General features: G+C 40.4%; 1 protein-coding gene across 1 annotated transcript in view; it reads left to right on the top strand.

The window, feature by feature from the left end:
- Positions 1–10,899: 10,899 nt before the first annotated feature.
- LOC108697889 (IgGFc-binding protein) overlaps positions 10,900–24,955 on the top strand; it is a 33,443-nt gene continuing 19,387 nt past the window's right edge. The window contains exons 1-5 of the mRNA XM_018228367.2: positions 10,900–10,951; positions 17,915–19,144; positions 20,671–21,011; positions 21,152–21,722; positions 23,846–24,444. Coding sequence (XP_018083856.1) covers positions 10,900–10,951; positions 17,915–19,144; positions 20,671–21,011; positions 21,152–21,722; positions 23,846–24,444 — 2,793 coding nt within the window. The remainder of the gene's footprint in view (positions 10,952–17,914; positions 19,145–20,670; positions 21,012–21,151; positions 21,723–23,845; positions 24,445–24,955) is intronic.

Here is a 24,955-nt window from a genome sequence, read left to right as displayed (position 1 = left end):
TTGAAGGAGTAAATTCTAAGCGTGAATTCCTCAAGCCTTGTGGCCTTCACTTTAGGCAAGTTCCATTAAAGGGAAAGCTTCCTCCAGCAATAAATCATTAGGTGGAACACAAGCTGCACTTTTTAGCTTGCCTCACTATCTTACGTTCCGAGAATATATACAAAACTAGTCCTATATCTGACCAATCCTACATATGACAAATATCTGGGCCCCCTTAGCTAATGACAAGGTTACAGATGTATAGAAACATTGGGGTGTCACCCTGCTATAGTTCCAGGGGTACCCAGGGTACAAATAAGCACTCACCCCAAATCTCCCCCTAACTGGCCTTCAGACTGGGCCCCCTTAGCTCATAACAAGGTCACAAATATATAGAAACATTGGGGTGTCACCCTGCTATAGTTCCAGGGGTACCCAGGCCACAAATATTCACTCACCCCAAATCTCCCCCTAACTGACCTTCAGACTGGGCCCCCTTAGCTCATAACAAGATTAAAGATATATAGAAACATTGGGGTGTCACCCTGATATAGTTCCAGGGGTACCCAGGGTACAAATAAGCACTCACCCCAAATCTCCCCCTAACTGACCTTCAGACTGGACCCCCTTAGCTCATAACAAGGTTACAGATATATAGAAACATTGGGGTGTCACCCTGCTATAGTTCCAGGGGAACCCAGGGTACAAATAAGCACTCACCCCAAATCTCCCCCTAACTGACCTTCAGACTAGGCCCCCTTAGCTCATAACAAGGTTACAGATATATAGAAACATTGGGGTGTCGCCCTGCTATAGTTCCAGGGGTACCCAGGGTACAAATAAGCACTCACCCCAAATCTCCCCCTAACTGACCTTCAGGCTGGGCCCCCTTAGCTCATAACAAGGTTACAGATATATAGAAACATTGGGGTGTCACCCTGCTATAGTTCCAGGGGTACCCAGGGTACAAATAAGCACTCACCCCAAATCTCCCCCTAACTGACCTTCAGGCTGGGCCCCTTTAGCTCATAACAAGGTTACAGATATATAGAAACATTGGGGTGTCACCCTGCTATAGTTCCAGGGGTACCCAGGGTAAAAATAAGCACTCACCCCAAATCTCCCCCTAACTGACCTTCAGACTGGGCCCCCTTAGCTCATAACAAGGTTACAGATATATAGAAACATTGGGGTAACAGCCACCCTGCTATAGTTCCAGGGGTACCCAGGGTACAAATAAGCACTCACCCCAAATCTCCCCCTAACTGAACTTCAGACTGCACCCCCTTAGCTTATAACAAGGTTACAGATATATAGAAACATTGAGGTGTCACCCTGCTATAGTTCCAGGGGTACCCAGGGTACAAATAAGCACTCACCCCAAATCTCCCCCTAACTGACCTTCAGACTGGGCCCCCTTAGCTCATAACAAGGTTACAGATATATAGAAACATTGGGTAACAGTCACCCTGCTATAGTTCCAGGGGTACCCAGGGTACAAATAAGCACTCACCCCAAATCTCCCCCTAACTGACCTTCAGGCTGGGCCCCTTTAGCTCATAACAAGGTTACAGATATATAGAAACATTGGGGTGTCACCCTGCTATAGTTCCAGGGGTACCCAGGGTACAAATAAGCACTCACCCCAAATCTCCCCCTAACTGACCTTCAGACTGGGCCCCCTTAGTTCATAACAAGGTTACAGATATATAGAAACATTGGGGTAACAGCCACCCTGCTATAGTTCCAGGGGTACCCAGGGTACAAATAAGCACTCACCCCAAATCTCCCCCTAACTGACCTTCAGGCTGGGCCCCTTTAGCTCATAACAAGGTTACAGATATATAGAAACATTGGGGTGTCACCCTGCTATAGTTCCAGGGGTACCCAGGGTACAAATAAACACTCACCCCAAATCTCCCCCTAACTGACCTTCAGACTGGGCCCCCTTAGCTCATAACAAGGTTACAGATATATAGAAACATTGGGGTGTCACCCTGCTATAGTTCCAGGGGTACCCAGGGTACAAATAAACACTCACCCCAAATCTCCCCCTAACTGACCTTCCGGGTGGGCCCCCTTAGCTCATAACAAGGTTACAGATATATAGAAACATTGGGGTCACAGTCACCCTGCTATAGTTCCAGGGGTGTGGAGGAAGAGTAAAACTTCATGCAATGTATGTACTTTAATAGAACTAGGAGAACAGGTTTCTATGGGTTACTAGACATGTTGCACTTACTCGCTAGTTTAAACAAGAGGTTGTCCAGGTGTTGTCTACTTTAAGTGAAGGTGTAGTGTCAAGGACTATGAGGGCGAATTCTACACTTCCAGGGACAGTAATGAGTAACCTCATCGTAGTGCTTTGAAAGATAATATATATACTAAATACGGTACATTCAAAAGATCAACACCTTCTCCTAAGGCATCAGTTTTTTCTAATGCGAAGAACCTTGAGGGTTGATATAATGGAATCTTTTATGGATAATGTTGGGCTGCTCTGATCTACTGGTCACCAGTTCAAAGATCTGCAGGTCTACAAAACCCCTGGTCTAAACTGTTGAGGAGAGAGTACATAAAAGTGATAAAGAGGAACCATGGAAGATAATTCTGCTGAGGTCTAGTGATGGGCGAATTTATTCGCCAGGCGCGAATTCGCGGCGAATTTGCGCGATTCGTGGCAGGCGAATAAATTTGCGAAACGCCCGCAAAAATTCGCCGAAAAAAATCGCCGGCGTCAAAAGTTTTTTTTCGAAAAAACGGACGCCGACGTCAAAAACGGGCGCCGGCGCCGTTTCGCGAATTTTTCGGCGAATCGAAACGACGCAAATTCGCTCATCACTACTGAGGTCTGCTGACGTCCCACAATCTTGAGTAACTAGAAAAACAAATGGAATTGTCAGTAGGGGGGGCATATCTGTAGTGTAAATGGGAAGAGTTAACTTGTGAAACATGTTCTCTGAATGGCGTATGGACACGGGCAGTTGGCAATTGCTACGATTATTGAAGCTTGAGACGGGCACATTATGCACACGGTAGACCAACTGGGCTCCTGACGTTTAGAATGAAATCATAAAGCTGGACGTAATATGTTGGTGATTTTATGTTTTTCCATTGTAGCCAACATTAAATATTGTGCAAGCAGCCTGAAGAAGGTAATTATATACATTCATTTCAGAGATTTCCTTTGAAATATGAAGGTCATTACTCATAGTAGAGCTACAGTATTTACATGGAGGTGTATGTACCCCAGGCACTGGATTCCACTGGCAACTTCCCAAGCCACAGTCCTCACGGCACATAATTCAAAGTAGATTGGGGCAGAATCAAAAAAGGCATTCACATCAATTTATTCAGTGTATAGGGCATGGGGTTATAGAAAAACCTTTTTCTGGGGAAAGTATTTCTGCAATGAATTTGTTCATTACGTTGATGTGCCTCCTAGTGGGCTTGGAGAGACAAAAACATTTCCTAAAGTTAAATCACCATGGTAACCTTTCCTATTGGAACTACCAGAATTTTTTTCATTGTCTTACAAGTATACAAGTGATATATGGTTAAAGGGATTCTGCAGTGATTTTTATGGTGACATTTTTATTTCTAAACGACACTGTTTACACTGCAAATAATTCACTGTACAATATAAAATGTCATTCCTGAACCAGCAAGTGTATTTAGTTGTAATATTGGTGTGTAGGTGCATCTCAGCTCATTTTGCCTGGTCATGTGATTTCAGAAAGAGCCAGCACTTTAGGATGGAACTGCTTTCTGGCAGGCTGTTGTTTCTCCTACTTAATGTAACTGAATGTGTCTCAGTGGGACCTGGATTTTACTATTGAGGGCTGTTCTTAGATCTACCAGGCAGCTGTTATCTTGTGTTAGGGAGCTGCTATCTGGTTACCTTCCCATTGTTCTGTTGTTAGGCTGCTGGGGGGAAAGGGAGGGGGTGATATCACTCCAACTTGCAGTACAGCAGTAAAGAGTGATTGAAGTTTATCAAAGCACAAGTCACATGACTAAGGGCACCTGAAAAACTGACAATATGTCTAGCCCCATGTCATATTTGAAAATAAATTATAAAAAAAAATCAGTGCAGTGGATTTCAGTGCAGATATTATGCTGGAGCAGCACTATGACTGATATAACTGATGCATTTTGAAAAAAACACGTTTTCCCATGTCAGTATCCCTTTAAGAAGAATGGGAAGTATAAATGGAGGCAAGTTTTGGTTGTATAAAAATCAGATGTACTGCCAAACAGATTATCCTGCAGCTGCCAGTCCACATAGGGCTATCAATAGCCAATCACAGCCCTTTTTAGGCACAGCCTTGTGTTGCGCCTCAACTCTTTTTACATTTATATGTGGCTCATGGGTAAAAAAGGTTGGGGACCCTCAATTACAGGTATGGGACCTATTATCAAGAATACTAGGGACCTGGGGTTTTCCCGGATGACTAATTTGGATCTTCATGCCTTAAATCTACTAAAAAATCTGATTTTGCTTCCAATAAGGATTAATTATATCTTAGTGGAAATCAAGTACAGGTATAGGACCTGCTATCCAGAATTCTCTGGATCTCTATTTTGGGATTGATCAAGTACAAGCTAATGTTTTATTTATACAGGTATGGGATCCATTATGTGGAAACCTGTTGTTCAGAAAGTTCCAAATTATAGAAAGGCCGTCTCCCATAGGCTCCATTTTATCAAAATAATGTTTTTAGAAATGATTTCCTTTTTCTCAGTAAAATTTAAACAGTAGCTTGTACTTGATCCCAACTAAGATATAATTAATCCTTATTTGAAGAAGAACCAATTTATTGGGTTTATTTCATGTTTATATGATTTTCTAGGTATGGAGATCCAAATAACAGAAAGATCTGTTATCTGGAAAAACCTATACAGAAAAAAAAGAAAATGTTTAAAAACTTGAATAATTTGGATAACATAGAGCCTATGGGTAGTGATGGCCGAATATATTAGCCAGGCGCGAATTTGCTGCAAATTTCCGTGCTTTGCTCCCGGAAAACTGCTGCAAAAAATTTGCAGCGATAATTTGCTGGCATCAAAAAATTTTGGACGCCCGCCGGAAAAGTCATAACCGTTGCTCCTCAACATTATTCAGTAACCCATTGACTTTAGCGTAACTTCATTTAATCAAGATTGGCGTAAGCATCAGAACTGACGTGGGCATCAAAATGTAGGCGGCGTCAAAATTCACGTTGCGCAAATTCTTCGACATTTTGCAAATTTCGCCGAAAATGCGAGAATTTTTCAGCGAAGCGCAGTGGGACAAATTTCGCCCATCACTTTCTTTAGGAGACCTTTCCGTAATTTGGAGCTTTCTGGATAACGGATCCCATTCAAGGGTTTCCTGGTCATTTACCTTTGTCACAATGTGGTTTTGTGTCTATTGACTAAGGGAAGAATCAGAGAAATGGATCAGACTGAGACTCTTGTACCTGTTGCAGGGGAGGAAAGAAGGAATTTCCATAAAACTAAACTGCCGTCACTGATTGGCTTTGCTGCTGCCGGGATCCCCTTTGTCCTGTGTATGGGGAGTAGACGCACCTCAGTTTATTACATTGGACATAACTGTTGTGCAATCAAGGTGCCTATAAACATGTGTCTACGCCTTACACTTTATTCATATTGTATTGTGAGTATTATGAAATACTCCATAGGAAAAGTGCAGGGTATTACAGGTATGGGTTCAATTACTTGGGACCTGGATAATTCAGATTGGCCTCTCTGCACAGTTAGGGGCCAATTCATTAACTTCGAGTGAAGGAATAGAAGAAAAAAAACGTTGAATTTCGAAGTGTTTTTTTGGCTACTTCGACCATCGAATGGGCTACTTCGACCTTCGACTTCAAATTGAAGGATTCGAACTAAAAATCGTTCAAATATTTGATAGTCGAAGTACTGTCTCTTTAAGAAAAAACTTCGACCCCTTGTTCGCCACCTAAAAGCTACCGAACCCAATGTTAGCCTATGGGGAAGGTCCCCATAGGCTTGCCTAACTTTTTTTGGCCGAAGGATAACCCTTCATTCGTTGGATTAAAATCCTTCGAATCGTTCGATCGAAGTATTTGCTCAAAATCCTTCGACTTCGGTATTCGAAGTCGAAGGATTTTCATTCCCCAGTCGAATATCGAGGGTTAATTCGACCCTTGATGCATCTGCCCCTTAATGTCAAAAAAGTTAAATAGTCCCAATAGGGTTGTTTTACCACCAAAATAGATTTATGTCGTTACCACCTGGGCCGTATAAATTATAACCAAAGGAGAAAATGGCAGGAATTTGGTCCACCTTGAACTGTAGGTCTGGGGCACGAGCACCCAAACCCCATGTACTACTGGTGAGATCATAAACCCATTGGCCGTACACTGGGAATTTTACTTTTTAGAGGCCGTATTAATTATACACATGTATGGGACCTGTTATCCAGAATGCTCAGGACCTGGGGCTTTCTGGATAACAGATCTTTCCGTAATTTAGATCTTCCTACCTTAAGTCTACTAGAAAATCATGTAAACATGAAATAAACCCAATAGGTAGGGATGGGCGAATTTGACCCGTTTTCATTTCCCCTAAAATTCGCCGCCAGCAAAATATCGCTGACGCCCATTAAAGTCTACGGGCGTCAAAAATTTTCTGTCGCACGGCGAATTTTTTTTGACGCATGTCTTTTTATTTTGAAGCACAACGCCATACAAGTCTATTGGCGTCATTTTTTCGGCAAAACAAGGCGAAAAAATTCGCCCATCCCTACCAATAGGCTGGTTTTTTTCCAATTAGCATTAATTATATCTTAGAGTCTATTGGAGACAACCTTCCTGGAGTTCAGAGTATTTTGGATAGGGGGTATAAGGGTTTCTGGATAACAGATTCCATACCTGTATATATTAGCAAGTATAGATATGTAATGGTCTGTATATGCAGGTATGGGATCTGTTATCCAGAATGCTCAAGACCTGGGGTTTTCAGATAATGGATTCATCCATAATTTGGATCTTCATACCTCAAGGGGCACATTTACTAAGGGTCGAAGTGAATTCGAAGTGAATTTTCGAATTCAAAAACTTCGAATTTTTGGGTACTTCGACCATCGACTAGGCCAAATTTGACTTCAACTTTGATTAGAATTGAAAAAACTTCGAATATTCAACCTTTCGAAAATCGAAGTACTGTCTCTTTAAAAACATTCGACTTTGACACTTCACCACCTTAAACCTGTCGAATTGCTATGTTAGCCTATGGGGACCTCCTAGAACCTATAGCCAACACTTGGCTAAGTTGTTTTTTTTTGAAAATCACTCGATTAATCGATCGATTAAATCGTTGGAATCGTTCAATTCAAAATGATCGAAAGATTTTAATTCAATCAAAAACGGCTTAATTTAATCAAAAAAAAACTGGTAACCAAAAAATTCGACCCTTAGTAAATGTGCCCCAAGTCTACTAGAAAATCATATAAACATGAAATAAAGCCAATAGGCTGGTTTTGCCTCCAATAAGGATTAATTATATCTTAGTTGGGATCAAGTACAAGCGACTGTTTTATTATTACACAGAAAAAGGAAATCATTTTAGATTATGTGGATAAAGTAGAGTCTATGGGAGCAGGCCTTTTCTGGATAACAGTTTTCCGGATAACGGATCCCATACCTGTACAGTTAACTAGGAATGACTGAGCCAAGTAAAATTTGGGGCAAAATAAAATGAGACAATTGGGAATCTTTGGGGGCAGAGAATCTCAGGCTTTGGAGAAGTCAGTTTATTACATTCTTTCGGAATAACCTTTGGAACCATAAAAATGTTCCAGCTGAGATTAAGTTCTCTTTGGGGTTTGAATGTGAGACAAATTTGCTGTAAATCAGACGCACCATCTTGAAAAGTGTTTTGAACATAAATTTCACATTTTAGCAATTGTTTTACTTCTGTAGCCACTTTAGTGTTGATCGTATCTGTCACATTCCATGATATTGTCTCTGTCAATTCTCTGTAATTCCAACTCACCCCTCCCTCCCTCTCACACCTTGTTACACCTGTTCCCCAGGTACCAAGCCCTGCCGCTATTGGCTGCTGAGAGGAAAGCAGAGAGAATATAAGGCGGATACTTTGCTCTATATCATATCCACTCAAGCCTGCAGGTACGTTATTATGGTGGTTCTGCTTCTGCACTTGTAGTGATGGGGTTTTACTAAGGGCAAGTAGATGATATTCTGCTCTTTAGTTCTACTTATGTTGATTTACATGAAGCATTTTTAATTCTCAGAATTTATTATTGAAGAGTACAGGATTATTATAGTAATGGTTGCTAAAACGATGCACAGTGGGCTCATTTAAATAACATCATAGACTGTTATTATATAATGATGTTATTTAAATAATATAACTGATTATATAACTGATTGTATAAATCAGTACTAATTGTGCTTTGCTCATGGGCTGGACTATCTAGTGCAGTGATCCCCAACCAGTGGCTCTGGTACAACATGTTACTCATCAACCCCTTGGCCAGGCCCGGATTTGTGGTGAGGCCCGGGCCTAGGGCGGCACATTTTTGGGGGCGGCATGCCTGTGCTCCCCAGTGCTTTTGCGCAAGCATGTGGTAGTGCGAGCGGGCGCTAGGACCACGCGGAGTGCACGTCCTAGGGGCGCCCGGCCAGCGAATCCGGCGCTGCCCTTGGCAGGTGCCTATTTTTGAATTCCAGGCTTGGAGGAAAGTTTTGGTTGCATGACCATGTACAGTGCATTGCCAAAAATAGCTGCCAGTCCAAATAGGGGCAATCAATAGCCAATCACAGCCCTCATTGGCACCCCAGGGACTTTTTTTCCTACTTGTGTTGCTCCTTTTTACATTTGAATGTTGCTCACAGGTAAAAAAAAGTTTGGGGACCCCTGATCTAGTGTATGTGTATATATTGCACATTACAAATAAGGTTTGGAGTTTGCACAGTTAGAATATGTGATTTATAGTGAGAGTGCTCCCTCATCTGGGGTATGGGCCCCCAACTATTTATACCTGTGAGCCACATTCAGCTGTAACAAGCCAATGACAACACAAGTATATTTTCTGGGGGTGCCAAATAAGGGCTATGATTGGCTATTTGGTAGCCCCTATGTGGACTAGCAGCTACAGGAGACTGTTTGGCAGAACATCTGGTTTTTATTAGCAATGGGCGCTAGGAATCACCGCGTTCACAAAAATTCACAAAACTGCTGCAAAAATTCGAGGTCGGCAAAACATTTTGGAAGCGGGCCAGAAAAGTCGCTTTAGTCAAAACTGTCGCTCGTCAACATTATTCGGACACCCATTGACTTTAACACCGCGCCAGAGTTGACACAGGCGTCAAAATGTGTGTTTTGCTAAGTTTTCAAAGTTTCGTGAATTTTGCTGGAAATTTGTGAATTTTTTGGCGCAGCAAAACGGGACAAATTCGCCAATCACTAGTTTTTATGTAACCAAAATTTGCCTCCAAGCCTGGAATTCAAAAATAAGCTCCTGCTCTGAGGCCACTGGGAGCAACATCCAAGGGGTTGGAGAGCAACATGTTACTCATGAGTCACTGGTTGTAAATCACAAATATCCAACAAATTTCAACTTTTCTAAAACAAAAAAAAACTATGAGGGTTGGAAGACCCTCTGCTTTGATTTGAAACCCAACTGGTGTCTGATGACCTTGCACGCACATTTTTTAAATCAGCTGCATTTTGCACAGGGGAAAAATGACAAAACCACAAAATAAGTGTGTGTTTAATAGATAAGAAAAAGCCGGGGGAAGGTATGGGATCTATTTTTTGGAGACGTATTATACAGAAGGCTCTTAACTACGGCATTGTGTCTTCTTTATGTAAACGATTCTTTATAGTAGGGTAGCAGGGACACAAGTGCAGGATACTAAGTGGTGGCAGCCAGAGGCAGGTGCAGAGCAGTGACAATCAATTTAGGGGGGTTGCACTTTATTCATGGGGTGCACACAGGTCTGTTTTGGAGCACAGAGCACAGAATTCCTATGTGCAGAGCAGGGGCAAAGTACAAACAAAATACAGCAGATGTTTTTGCACCCTGCCCTGCGTGCACCTTGCTCTTGATGACGACTGAGCTTTATAAATCCATGTTGATGTTGTGTAAAATGTTGTTGGGTTGTTTTTAGTGGTTGGTCATTTTTACCCCGTATGTAGAAAAGCCTCAGGTCCCAAGGATTCTGCATAATAGATCCCATAGCTGACGTCTAACCGGTATATATAACAGCAGGAATAATTAGATAGCCACTGCCACTTCACTTGACTTTCTTTGTTTCAGTAGAAAAGTGGCAGTTTCACTCCTGACATGTATTTTCCCATTTTCCCTTATTGTGGGACTGGGGTTCGGGGCCTGTTGGGGCTGCCATCTCAGACACCCCCATAACCCCTCAGGGCCCCTGCCGAGTTGCAGATTTAGCAACAAATGCTGAACCCCCAAAACAGTGTGTTCCTTATATTGTGGCCCCCATCGAGAGCAGTTGAGGGGGGAGCGACATCAGTTTTTGGTAGGGGGGCTTGGTGGTGGGACCACCGTTTTTATTCCCTGGTGTTCCACCAAACCAAGTCCGATGCTGTTTTCCCAGAATTCATGTGTTCCAGCTTTGTGCTTAAAATGTCATGGGTTTGTTAACGTTTCATTGCCAGATGTTACATTTCTGGTCAACAATTATCTCTCTTTCCTCCCTAATAATTCGATAATTAGCTTTATGGCACAAGCTGAGCTGTGACAAGGGAATATATGAAAATATATACAAAATATAGGGATTCTGAGCAGTTTCCCATATACGTTTCATCTGAAATACATGGTGACCATATTTGACGTAAATAATTTCGAGGAATTCCTTCATATGTTGACTCTTTCTTCTTGTTTGTCCCCTACGTACAGACATGGGTTGGGTAACAATCCTGCAGCTGGGGGTTCTGTTGGCGTTCCTGTCTGGTGAGTAGAGTTTCTCATCTAACCTGAAATATACTGAATATATCCTGAATATTACTTATAAGTAATAGGACATAGGGGGGATTTTGGGCTCCTTGGTCACGTGACATGGGTCACCAGAAATCAGTTATCCAAAAACACTGCCGGGTGAGATGCGCCTGTGCTGGAACCGCCATGTAATTCTTCTAACAACCAATGATTCCCAGTGGTTAAATGCTAAATATCTGTCCCAATCGCATGTTCCCCCTGTTTCCCATAAACACAAATTGCCCCCTTTTGGAATGTTAGGAAAGAATGCCATTGGGTGGGTTAAACAAACATAGTGAATTGCACTTTTTTTTGCACTCGGATTCTCTATAGGAACCGACAGTAAATCCCACAGGTGTAAATTATTGTTGGCGTTGCCCTTGTTAACCTGTAACACAGTTCCACCAACACACCTTTATGTGCCACTGAGACATTCCAGCTTATCGTGTGATATTATTTTCCTTCTTTTATATAAAGGTTAGGTTAGGAATATAAAACGTTTTTACTTTCCTCTTTGCTCAATTTTCTGTTATTTTACTGCCTTTTCATTCCTTCATTCTATTCTTTCACATTCTGTTTTCCTCTTCTCCTTCCCTCCATTGCTTTTCTCCACTCTCTCTCGGGATAACTAAGCTATTCAGAAAAATATAAGTTCTAAAGAGACCACTTTTACTTTACTCATTTAACCAAGAAGATTTTCTGGCACTTGCTGTATCATCCTGACAGTTATTATTATTAAAGGGGTGGTTCAACTTTAAGTTAACTTTTAGTAGGTTATAGAATGATAAATACTAAGCAACTTTTCAATTGGTCTTCATTATTTTTTTTAATTATTTGCCTTTTTCTTCTGAATCTTTCCAACTTTCAAATGGGGGTCACTGTCCCCATCTAAAAAAAACAAATGCTCTGTAAGGCTACAAATGTATTGTTATTGTTACTTTTTATTCCTCATCTTTCTATTCAGGCCTCTCCTATTCATATTCCAGTCTCTTATTCAAATCAGTGCATGGTTGCCTGGGTAATTTGGACCTTAGCAACAAGATGGCTGGAATGACAAACTGGAGAGCTGCTGAATAAAAAGCTAAATAACTCAAAAACCATGGATAATAAAAAATGAAAACCAACTGCATATTTTCTCAGACTATCAAACTCTACACCATACTAAAAGTTAACTCAAAGGTGAACAACCCCATTAACCAGAAACATGAATAGTATTGGGCTTTGGGCTTCCATCTTTCGATAAAAGTCTAATGCCTGGTACCATTTTGGTAGCAGAACTGTAACACCAGACAGTGGTTGCTCCTGATGTAGAGATGTGGTATGAAACGCTGAAGGTAGTCTATCAGTGCATGGGGTCAATGTGCTTCAACAATGTCTAGCCTTTGTCCAATTCAGTGAAGGTGATACTAGTTTGCTAGACAAATTGGGAGCGGTTTGAGTTGAGTCATGTCAGTTTTGGATACTTGAAAGACCAGTCTCAATATATAGTTCCAAGTTTCCTTAGGAATAAAACCATTTTAAAAGTCACATATCACACCCAAACTGGTGGGCTTCCACAACTCTTCCTACCTTGAGGTTGGTGTCTTCTCACCTATCCCCCCATCATCAAGCTCATAACCCACAATGCACCATTTACCCCAGAATTCTAGTGTAAGTGTGGACAAAGTCTTCTTTGCTTCCATTGCAACTTCTATTTGATTCATTTATGTGGATTTTACTTAGCTTCCATTTTCCTATTGGATTGTTGGATCATCAGGTCTGAGAATATATGGGTGAGATGCTAGACCTTTGGGATTTCATGTCCATGCTCGTGCATAGAGCAAACATTTTATATACTGTATGTTTGGAGAACCAGATAATAATACAATAAAGAGAGACAACGATATAGTAAAAATATATAGATTTTCCATGGGGGGGACAAATAGTCATTGAAAAAAAGCCTAGGGTTAACTGGATATGGCCCCAAAACCAAAGAGCGCACATACATCACAAAAAGTATCCAATAGCACCATGTATTTTAGAGTTGGCAGGTTTCCAGCCAAATTGGGCTACTAATTTAAAGCCCAGGCGGATTTTAAAGTACAAACTAGCCAAGGTACAGATTTGGGTTACTTTTTGGCTGGTTTATACCAAAGTTTTTTCTTGCCCTAATGTGCCAAGCCTGCATCCCCCAGTGCATGTTGGGTAATGCAATTTTTGTTCAACAATTTGCCAACTGGCAAGTTTAATGTAAGGCTACAATACCCAGCATGCACTGGGACTGACTTGTGTAGAAGTTGGGAGTTACTACATTTTGGGATCCTGTACCCCAGTCTCCCGTCCCTCTTAAGCATTCTTGCGTTTTCCGGTGACTTTCCTTAATTTCAGACAATTTTAGGGCAAAAAACTGCTGGCCACCAAAATGTCTAGAGGTTGACCTATTTTACCAATATTTATTGAGATTGTATATGTATTATGGCCTTATGGGGCCCCTATACCTCCTGGGCCCCCCTCTGTAGTTATGACCCTGGTGATGGGCGAATCTGTCCCATTCTGCTTCATGGGAAAATTTGTTATACATTAAAAAATTCGAAAAAGGCGTATTTTCACATAAATTCATTTTTTTTTAGAATTTTATTCACATCACATATTAGGCTATTTTTGGGCTACTTTTGGCTAGTTTTGGGCTGGTTTTGTAGCTGACTTTGGATGGTTTTGAAAATTAGACCTGGCAAGCCTGACATATTCCACAACAAGATTCAAATGTATTCAATATTTCATTTTAAAAATGGTACATAAAGAGCCCATTGTACTATGCCTTACGCGTTTCATACCCTCCACTATTTAATAATAGACATACCCTATGAGTAAGTCCCATTGGGGCTGCTTGTACCTTTCTTTTTTTTAAATGGAATTAGGAATAAATGTTTGTCTTTTCATGGAATAAGTGGTGTTATGGGATACTTTATTGATAAAAAGAATAAAGTCACCCTCTGCTCATGCCACAGTTTAGGAAGCTCTGATCAAAGAAAAGCACCAATAGATTTCCCCAAATAAAAGTGTCCTCCATGGTCCTCCTCTAGGTTACTATCTTTCTATGTGTCTGGAAACAAAGCCTTAGCCAGTAAACTGATCCATAGTTATAATTTCCAGCCATGGGAACCTAATGTAGGTGTAAAGCTTTTAGGGGGGTTAGGGGTTCCCATGCTGCTCTCTGATTTTTAATTGTACAGATATGGGACCTGTTATCCAGAATACATGGGACCTGGGGCTGTGCGGATGACGGATCTTTCCATAATTTGGATCTTCTTTTTTAATCTACTAAAAATCATATAAACATTAAATAAAGCCAATAGGCTGGTTTTGCTTCCAATAAGGATTAATTATGTCTTAGTTGGGTTCAAGTACAGGAATGGGACTTTTTTCGTCCCTCGATATTCGACTGCCGAATGTAAATCCTTCAACTTCGAATATCGAAGTCAAAGGATTTACCACAAATAGTTTGATCGAACGATTAAATCCTTCGAATTGTTTGATTCGAAGGATTTTAATCCATCAATTGAACGATTTTTCTTCGACCAAATAATTGCTAGAAATCCTATGGGGACCTTCCCCATAGGCTAACATTGAACCTCGGTAGGTTTTAGGTGCCGAAGTAGGGGGTCGAAGTTTTTTTTAAAGAGACAGTACTTTTCGTACATTATGGAATGGTCGAATAGTTATAATTTCGAATGTTTTTTTTGGCTACTTCGACCATCGAATTGGCTACTTCGACCTTCAACTATGACTTCGGCTTTGAATCGAAAGATTTGAACTAAAAATTGTTCGATTCAAAGCCGAAGTCGTAGTCGAAGGTCGAAGTAGCCAAAAAAAAACCATTCGAAATTCAAAGTTTTTATTATTCTTTTCCTTCACTCGAACTAAGTAAATGGGCCCCCAAGTCTACTAGAAAATCATGTAAATGTTAAATAAACCCAATAGGCTGTTTCTGATTGCAGTAAGGATTAATTATTTCTTAGTTGGGATCAAGTACAGGTATGGGACTTGTTATCCAGAATGCTCGGGACCAGGGTTTTTTCACAGATAAGGGATCTTCCTTAACTTGAATTTTCACATTTTAATCTACTAGAAAATCATGTAAACATTAAATAAACCCAATAGGCTGGTTTTGCTTCCAGTAAGGATTAATTATATCTTCGTTGGGATCAAGTACAAGCTACTGTTTTATTATTATTAAAATTTTGATTATTTGTATAAAATGGAGTCTATGGGAGGAGGCTAGTCTGTAAAATTCGGAGCTTTCTGAATAATGGATTTCCAGATAACGGATCCCAGACCTGTTGTGAAATTTTAAAATGGCACCAAAACGACTTTATGTCTTCATACCAGAGAAAACATATCATATGAATATATAAATATTAAAGCTAACATACATTTATTATTATTATTAGTCTTTGAGGGGCCAATATACCTTCAATTTCTAATTCTGTCCTACTTCAGCTGGCAGCTTTAGTTTGCCTGCCTTGTTGCTGTTTTTTTCTCAAGACTGAGTCGCCAAACATTTTTATCACCTCCCACAGTTTGAACCCCAGTGGTGTTATAACCCCCATGATATACAGTCTAACGGCACAGGGTTGGGCTATGACATCTTTGGGCTTGTGGAGAGGCTGTAGGTGGAAGTCTCCATAGTGGTCACAAGTCTTAATTTTGCAGCGAGGTCTGAAAAGCCCTTGAAAAATCTTGTGTTGTTTTATCCCTGCACTTTGGAAAGAACTTTATAATAAGTATTGAAAAATGACCAAAACTGAAATATAATAGTCACTTTAATGAGGTTGTCTTGAAAAGGTCAGTAGCTCTGAAGTTTGTCATCCTATTCCATTTAAATCTATAAATCCGTTAGGAATAAGATCAGGCTGAGCCGAGATTAAGATCAATTAGTGCATTGAATTAATCCATATTAATCCTGTATAACAACATTCAGAAATGAATCCCAGCAGATTCTATTCCCAACCTCAGAGACACCGGGAAACAGAGACACAACAAGGAGAGAGTAGGGGAGAGTCTGCCTCTGGCCAGTGTTTTACTATATTATACGGTCACTGCACCCTCAATTATTATTTTATTATTATTATTATTATTTTATTATTATTATTATATTAGAAAATAACTTATAATACGGGAATATCATTCATGTATTATAAGGGAACATGTAAATTATAGGGATATCAGAAGTATCGGGAGGGGGGTCAAGAAATATTATGGGAACAAATTTAGAAACATTACTAACGACACAAAAGCAAAAGATATGGGGAACTCCGAGTATCACTCATGTATTATAAGGGATAATGTACCCCCTACTGTAAATGATAAGGATATTAGAAGTCACCGAGGGGTTGTTCTGTGACCATATAAAGACACAAGGCTGCAGGCTGAGTTATACAGGGAACTCTGAGTATCACTCATGTATTATAAGGGATAATGTACCCCCTACTGTAAATGATAAGGATATTAGAAGTCACTGAGGGGTTGTTCTGTGACCATATAAAGGCACAAGGCTGCAGGCTGAGTTATACAGGGAACTCTGAGTATCACTCGTGTATTATAAGGGATAATGTACCCCCTACTGTAAATGATAAGGATATTAGAAGTCACTGAGGGGTTGTTCTGTGACCATATAAAGGCACAAGGCTACAGGCTGAGTTATACAGGGAACTCCGAGTATCACTCATGTATTATAAGGGATAATGTACCCCCTACTGTAAATGATAAGGATATTAGAAGTCACTGAGGGGTTGTTCTGTGACCATATAAAGACACAAGGCTACAGTTTGAGTTATACATCTGTTATATACTATAAGTTAATAGCATAATTTTTTTACCCTAAGGGGTGCAAGTGCAAGAGCACTAGTGTTCATTCTAGGAGTATTTGCTCCCCACTTTGCACTGCACTAGATAAAAGTCCCAGTGGTTAGTGAAGAGCACAGTGTCAGGACACACAAATCAGCCCTTCATTAGAGCAGGAGTTAAGAGCTTGGTTCTGATGCACTTTGCACTTTGCCCACTGCATGGGGTATTGCCTATTACTTATACTCTACTGACAATTATATAGTTATCATTGACAAACCCAGTTTCCATATAAAGGCCCAAGAGCCACATCATTTTCAGATGACTTTGAATAACCCATCATTCTCCACTGAAATGTACTGGATCCCACTTGGATTAAAAATTGGAATTGGGGTAAAAAGTTTGGAGGGAACACAGACCCTCTTGCATCCCCCAGTTTGCCATCTATTCTAAGGAGTCTATTATTCACAAGTTATCGTATTGCCAAAAGCCAAAATACACAGCTCCGGCTAAATCCCAAAAGGTGATTTGCAAAAGATTGGAAATAATCCAAATTTTTAAAAACTTTTTCCTTTTTCTGTGTAATAATAAAACAGTATCTTGTACTTAATCCCAACTAAAATACAAATAATTCTTATTGGAGTCAAAATAATCCCATTGCATTTACTTTATGCCATAATTGTTTTTGCACAAAAATGCCCTAATTTGTATTATGTTTTCAAAATTCTGAAGCTCGCGAGTTCACGTAGAAGTCAATGGGTGTTGGCTTAGGCAAAATTCAAGCCATTTTTTAAATTCATGATTTTCAAATGTTTTCGAGCTTGTAATTTGAGGTATTCAAGTTTTACATGATTCTATTCAATTGTGTTTTTTTATATTGCAAATTTTTAATACAAAATCAAAAGCCTGAGTTTTTAATTTTAATGGCAAACCTCTAAAACCTTATAAATAAGCCCATTAATGTTTAGAAGAGTTGTCGGCAGAATTAAGGTGTGGAGATCCAAATGATTAGAATTCCAGTGTCAGAATAAAAGAAAATGCAGCGACGATCAGTGTTGATGATATATTTTATGTTTTGAAAGGTGACACTAAAAAAAAGTCTTGATTTTGTTTCAGGAACCTGCTTAGCAGCTCCACAGGGCAAGGAGTTTATTACAGTCTTTATGCAAAACTACCAGTTATCTTACAGCAATGCGAACTTCCAACTCTTCATTACTGGCTATGAACCCTCTACTTCTGTAACTGTCTGGATGAACAAGTCTGCCTTCAGAAGAGTCTTATCAGTAAATGACCGTTCCACCCTCACGGTCCAGATACCTTCAATTGCAGAGCTGCCTCAAACAAGCAAATCCTGCAATGTGATCATCATTACGGCTGACAAGCCCATCTCGGTGCTCTCGATGAATTTCAAGTTGCAAAGTGCTGATACAAGTATCGTCCACCCAGTGCAAGACCTGGGAACTGAGTACTATGTGGTGACCCCTCTAGATGGTCCTCCCGATGGATTCAAGGAATTCTCAGTAGTTAGCAATGACCAGCCCACCAACGTGGACATTTTCCTGAAAGGACAAGTAACCTTCCAAGAAAAGGTCTATCCAGCGGGAAGTAAGCTCAGTGTAACACTTGAAGCCTATAGTGCACTTCAGCTCCTAAGCAGAGATGATCTATCAGGAAGCAAAGTGGTGTCTCAGAAACCTGTGGCTGTTTTGAGTGGTCACACCTGCACATGGAAAAACACCAAATGTAACCACGTCTATGAGCAACTTCCACCGGTCAACAGATGGGGAAAAAGCTTCATCGTGCCCCCTATTACTTTCCAGACAAGGAGTGACATTGTCTTTATAGTTGCTTCTCAGAACACTAAGATTGACTATCTTGTTGATTCAAAACAATCTTCTCAGAATATAGCTGAAGGTCAAGTGATACAGTTGGAGGTTCCAGCTCAAACGGCCATTTATATCACAGCTAGTGCTGGAATTCAAGTTATTTACTACTGTACAGGGTGGACAGACAGATCAGGAATCCAATATGATCCTATCCTGATGACTATTCCTGCAACCACCTGTTATTGCTCATCATTCTACGTCTATGGACAACAAGGTTTTGACAACTACGGCACTTTGGTTGCTAAGACTTCAGACATCTCTAAGGTGGCCTATAACAAACTTCCTATTCAGGGCTTGACATGGAAAAACATACCTGGTACTGACTATTCTTGGACAACTCAAACATATGGAAAAGTTTACTCTTTCCAACTTGTGGAGAATCCATCTTCACCCTTCATGATTCTGTCTTACGGACTCACTAAACTGAACAGCTATGGATCCCCAGCTACGTGCATCAGTAGTAAGTATGTCAGTTGTGTAAGTTTACTTTGCAAAGAAACAGAATGTAAGATTGAAACATTAATTCTGCAACATGCAACAAGTTTTCATCAGTTCTACTGACCCATAGCAACCAACCAGAAAGTTGCATTACCTGGTCAAATAGTTGAAATCAGAAACCTAATTGGTTGCTTGGGTTTACTAGACCTGGTGTAATCTCCGATACTTTTATTCTACTAACTCTTAAGACTATAGACTTTAATTTACTCCATAAGGTTAATCACAATTAAGTCAAGGTGAAAGTCCACAATATTGGGCATAAAGTACACTAGTTATTTGCAACTTGCCCTTAGCTTACCAGTATATATAAATAAATATATGTATATGGGTGGGTGGTAGTTGGGACATAGGCATCCTCAGCTGCCCCAGGCTTGCTCATCATTTAGTCAGACATGTTAGGGGAACCCCAGAGGACACAAGGCACATGGATGCCCTGTACTTATCACCTGCCTACTACTTGTATTAAATACAGTGCTTCCCTACATCTGACTGTTACACACAGCAAATCAAAAGTATAACCACTGCCGCAACTGCAAGTACTTAGGCATTATGGGGTGTAATTTTGTGTCCATTAGGACCCTTGAATCCACATCTGGGTCAATATTAAACTTAACTCATTGCATTCGTATCTCATCAAGAGTCATAAGGAGGCCCAGATGCTCTGAGCCTTCAGCTTGGGGAGGCCACGTCTGTTTGCTGGTACCAAATTAACACATTTATTTTACTTCTCTGCCTCTCATCGACAGCTCATTGAGTGCCCTTTCCAACTTACACCACACCAAGGGGCCGATTCCCTAAATTCAAGTGAAGGATTCGAAGTAAAAAAACTTTGAATTTCGAAGTATTTTTTGGGCTACTTCGACCATCGAATGGGCTACTTCGACCTTTGACTACGACTACGACTTCGAATCGAAGGATTCGAACTAAAAATCGTTCGACTATTCGACCATTCGATAGTCGAAGTACTGTCTCTTTAAAAAAAACTTCGACCCCCTAGTTCGCCATCTAAAAGCTACCGAAGTCAATGTTAGCCTATGGGGAAGGTCCCCATAGGCTTTCCTAAGTTTTTTTGATCGAAGGATATTCCTTCGATCGTTGGATTTAAATCCTTTGAATCGTTCGATTCGAAGGATTTAATCGTTCGATCGAAGGAATAATCCTTCGATCATACTATCACAGAATTTGCGCTAAATCCTTCGACTTCGATATTCGAAGTCGAAGGATTTCAATTCCTAGCCGAATATTGAGGGTTAATTAACCTTCGATATTCGACCCTTAATGAATCAGCCCCTAAATGTACCCCCATAATGCAAATTACAAGAATATTAGAGATCAATGACTATATAAAGGTGTAGGTCTTTCAGGCAATATTATAATGCACTCAAACTAGACTTCTAGCATTCTTCACATTGATCTTAAACTTACATTGTAATAAATAAAGAGTTTTCCTTATAAACAACCTCCAATTTGTTTTAATCTTTTCTACAGGTGTTACTGTGGCAACTTGTGAAACCACAAAATGCAGATCTAAGGAAAAGTGCCAAATGACCAATGGGAAACCAGTCTGCGTTGCAACCTCTGAGGCTTTCTGCTCCGCACTTGGAGACCCACATTATCGCACCTTCGATAGTCGCTTTTATGACTTCCAGGGCACTTGCACTTACACCATTGCGAAGACCTGTGGAAGCGACAGCAGTCTCCCAGTTTTTAATATCGAAGCCAAGAATGAGAATCGAGGCAACACCCGAGTTGCCTATGTCAGCTTTGTTACTGTACAAGTGTACGGGTTCACCATTTCTTTAGTGAGATATGAACATGGTTTTGTTAGGGTAAGTATCTGCATAAGTATCTAGCATGACATTTTCTTCTACTTCAGTTCATCCAGCTACCTCCCATCGTCCATGATCATTTCCATGATAAAGTCCCTCCTTCCCTTGTTTAACCTTTTGCACTTTCCTTTTTGCTGTAGGTGAATGACCAACGGCAGCGTCTTCCCATGAATCTAAATGATGGCCAGGTTAGATTGTACCAGTCGGGAGGTTCCCTTGTCATTGAAACAGATTTTAGCCTGAAAGTGTATTATGACTGGAACTCCATCCTCAGAGTGTCCATTTCCAGCAGCTTCTATGAAAGCGTATGCGGTATGTGTGGTAATTATAACGGAAACCCTGGTGATGACTTGGCCACACCTGCAGGTTCACAAGCTCCAAACCTTGTTGATTTTGGTAAAAGTTGGAAAGCAGAGGACGGAGACAGGTTTTGCTGGCACAATTGCAATGGAGAGTGCAAGACTTGTTCACTTGATCTCCAGAAACAATATGCGAGTGAGCAAACCTGTGGCCTCATTTCCAAGGCAGATGGTCCCTTCCGTCAGTGCCATTCATCAATTGATCCCAAAACCTATGTGGATAACTGTGTATATGATTCATGCATGAATGGTGGTTCCAAGCAGATTCTGTGCCAGAGTCTAAAAAGCTATGCGGATGCTTGTCAGAGGAACAAAGTCCAAATTGCAGAATGGAGACAACCCTCTGGATGCCGTAAGTTGATATTTTTTCCTAATTTATTTTGCATTATTCCGATTAGAAGAAAAGAGGTTCCAGCTAAATATTGGGAAGGGGTTTGTTACAGTGAGAGCTGTGAAGATGTGGAATTGTCTCCCTGAATCAGTGGTACAGGCTGATACATTAGATAGGTACAAGGAAGGGTCGGATGCTTTATTCACCAGTAGCTCCTCCCAGCAGACAGGAGGGAGCCAATGAGATTAGAGGAGGGAAAGGGGTGTTACAGGGAGAGCTGGGAAGTGAATCAGTGGTACAGGCTGATACATTTGAAAGGTACAAGGAAGGGTCGGATGCTTTATTCACCAGTAGCTCCTCCCAGCAGACAGGAGAGAGCCAATGAGATTAGAGGAGGGAAAGGAGTGTTACAGGGAGAGCTGGGAAGTGAATCAGTGGTACAGGCTGATACATTAGATAGGTACAAGGAAGGGTCGGATGCTTTATTCACCAGTAGCTCCTCCCAGTAGACAGGAGGGAGCCAATGAGATTAGAGGAGGGAAAGGGGTGTTACAGGGAGAGCTGGGAAGTGAATCAGTGGTACAGGCTGATACATTAGATAGGTATAAGGAAGGGTCGGATGCTTTATTCACCAGTAGCTCCTCCCAGCAGACAGGAGGGAGCCAATGAGATTCGAGGAGGGAAAGGGGTGTTACAGGGAGAGCTGGGAAGTGAATCAGGGGTACAGGCTGATACATTAGATAGGTATAAGAAGGGGTTGGATGGTGTTTAGCAAGTGAGGGAATACAGGGATATGGGAGATAGCTCATAGTACAAGTTGATCCAGGGACTGGTCCCGTTGCCATTTCGGAGTGAAGAAGGAATTTTTCCCCCTCTGAGGCAAATTGGAGAGGCTTCACATGAGGTCTTTCACCTTCCTCTGGATCAACTGGCAGTTATATATAGACTTAAAAGGTTGAACTTGATGGACGTGTGTCTTTTTTCAACCTAACTTACTATGTTACTATAAAAAAATTCTAAAAATGATCTGGTGTAAATGGTGCCTAAATATCTGTCCAGCTGAAGGAATCTGGGCTACATGTGGCACTACACAACAATTTTAAGGCCACTCTGTCTATAAAAATCACTACAAAATTTCAATGACATCATCAATTTTAGACCAAATCATCAGTATGTCAGTTAATTGTCTCACATTTGTATAAAAATTTGGGCAGCACTAAAATATGGTTGTCATGTAGCGTTTTTGGTATACTAAGGGGCCCACTTACTAAGAATCAAATTTCCATTTTTTCCACTAATTGAAAAATGTGTGGATTTTCTATATTTCTTAAAAGCTCTAAGAAATTGAGATGTATTAAGTGTAAACACTACGAAAGCCTCTAATGCAAAAATTTGCCAGGAAAAAGTTGTCGAGGTCCTATAGAAGTCAATGGGAGCTGTGCGGATCTTAACCGACCATTTTAATGAATTCTGACTTTTAGAAGTTTTCATATTTTTTTTCGCTAGGAATTGTTAGAAAATCTCAAATATTAAGCAGTTTTAGAAGTTTTTTTCAGATCGTACAGCACCTTTTTTCATTTGTACTTTTTACTGAATATTTGGATGTTTTTGGGCCATACTTATAAGGATTTTAATGGTAAATCCGAATTCAAATTTTTTTTTTTCACAAATTTGAATTTAAAAGCACCAACTCGATTTTAAATTCAGAGGTGAGATTTATCATACCTCGACCCTGGAAACAGTTCTAATTCGAATATTGTCCACCAAAAAACTGCCGAGCTCATTTACAAGTCAATGGAAGAGGTCAGTTGAACCATTTGAATATGATAATGGCCTTCCTGACATTCAAGGTTTTTTCGGAGGAAAACTTGATTTGAATTTTCGCGGTTCAAGCATTATTGATTCGAATATTAGAAGTTCAAGTTGTTAGTACATTCAAATTGATTAAAATTTATTAGAGTGAAAAAATATTCACATACATTTGACCTTTGATAAATAACCCGCTTAATAAATTCCATGACATTCGTGGTTTTAGAGAAAGTGAGTTTAGTTATGGTTTTATAAACCTCTAAAACCACAAAAATGAGAATGTTGATAAATAAACCTTCACGTGTTAACATACTTCCATGTTTGTGTCTCTTTAGCCATGCAGTGCCCTGACAACAGCCAATACAAGTTGTGTAGTAAAGGTTGCCCTTCCACCTGTAATGATGATGCAACACCGTCAACTTGTTCTGAGTCTTGTGTGGAAGGTTGTGAGTGTAAGGATGGGTATGTTCTCGATGAAGGTAAATGCATCCCTAAATCAAGCTGTGGTTGTATCTATGAGGGAAAACTATACGCCGCCAATGAAAAGTTCTGGGGAGACAAAAAGTGTGAAAATCAATGCACTTGCAACCCCTCCACCAGAAAAGTCGAATGCAAAATCAACCGTTGTAAGTCTTCTGAGAAGTGTGGAGTGGTCAACGGCATTCAGAACTGTTATCCAGTTAGTTACGGCTCTTGCACAGCTACAGGAGATCCCCATTATCTTACATTTGATGGGGCCAGGTATGACTTCCAGGGGACGTGCATCTATCAGTTAGCAGGAGTCTGCAAGAAGACAGAAGGTCTGGTGGACTTCACGGTCAATGTTCAAAATGAAAACCGAGGCAGCAAAGTGGTAGCGTACACAACAACAGTGAATGTGAAGCTCTGTGACTTCGAAATTGGGATCACCAGGCAGTACAAAGACAGAATTCTGGTAAGACTCATTAAATACTGGGAAAATGTTTAATGAAAGGAGCATTTGTTTTACGTCTAGTGATTGGCGAATCTCTCAGTTTTGCAGAAAAATTCACGGAAAATCGTGAAATCTAAAAGTTCACGTAAAAATCTGGAAATTATACCATTTTCATGAAAAAATCGGGAAATTATACCATTTTCATGAAAAAATCGTGAAATTCAAATGTTTTCGCGAAAAAATAGAGCAATTCGAATGTTTTCATGAAAAAATCTAGCAATTCGAACCTTTTCCCGAAAAATCAAGCAATTCGAACCTTTTCACGAAAAATCATGAAAATCGGAAATTGCTGCCGGCGAATTTGTGCCAGGCGAATTTATTCGCCCATCACTATCTATGTCCCTTTCAGATACTTTAATAAACATTCCACCATCAAAGTATGCCCCCTGTTTCTTTGCATTTTCTAAAACAGAGTGCTAAAGGGGTGGTGCTTTTAGGGGCCCGTTCACCAAGCTTGGGTGAATGACTAGAG

This window comes from Xenopus laevis, chromosome 7S (assembly GCF_017654675.1).
Source record: "Xenopus laevis strain J_2021 chromosome 7S, Xenopus_laevis_v10.1, whole genome shotgun sequence".
NCBI classification, from domain to species: Eukaryota; Metazoa; Chordata; class Amphibia; order Anura; family Pipidae; genus Xenopus; species Xenopus laevis.
This window is presented reverse-complemented; position numbering and strand designations above follow the sequence as displayed.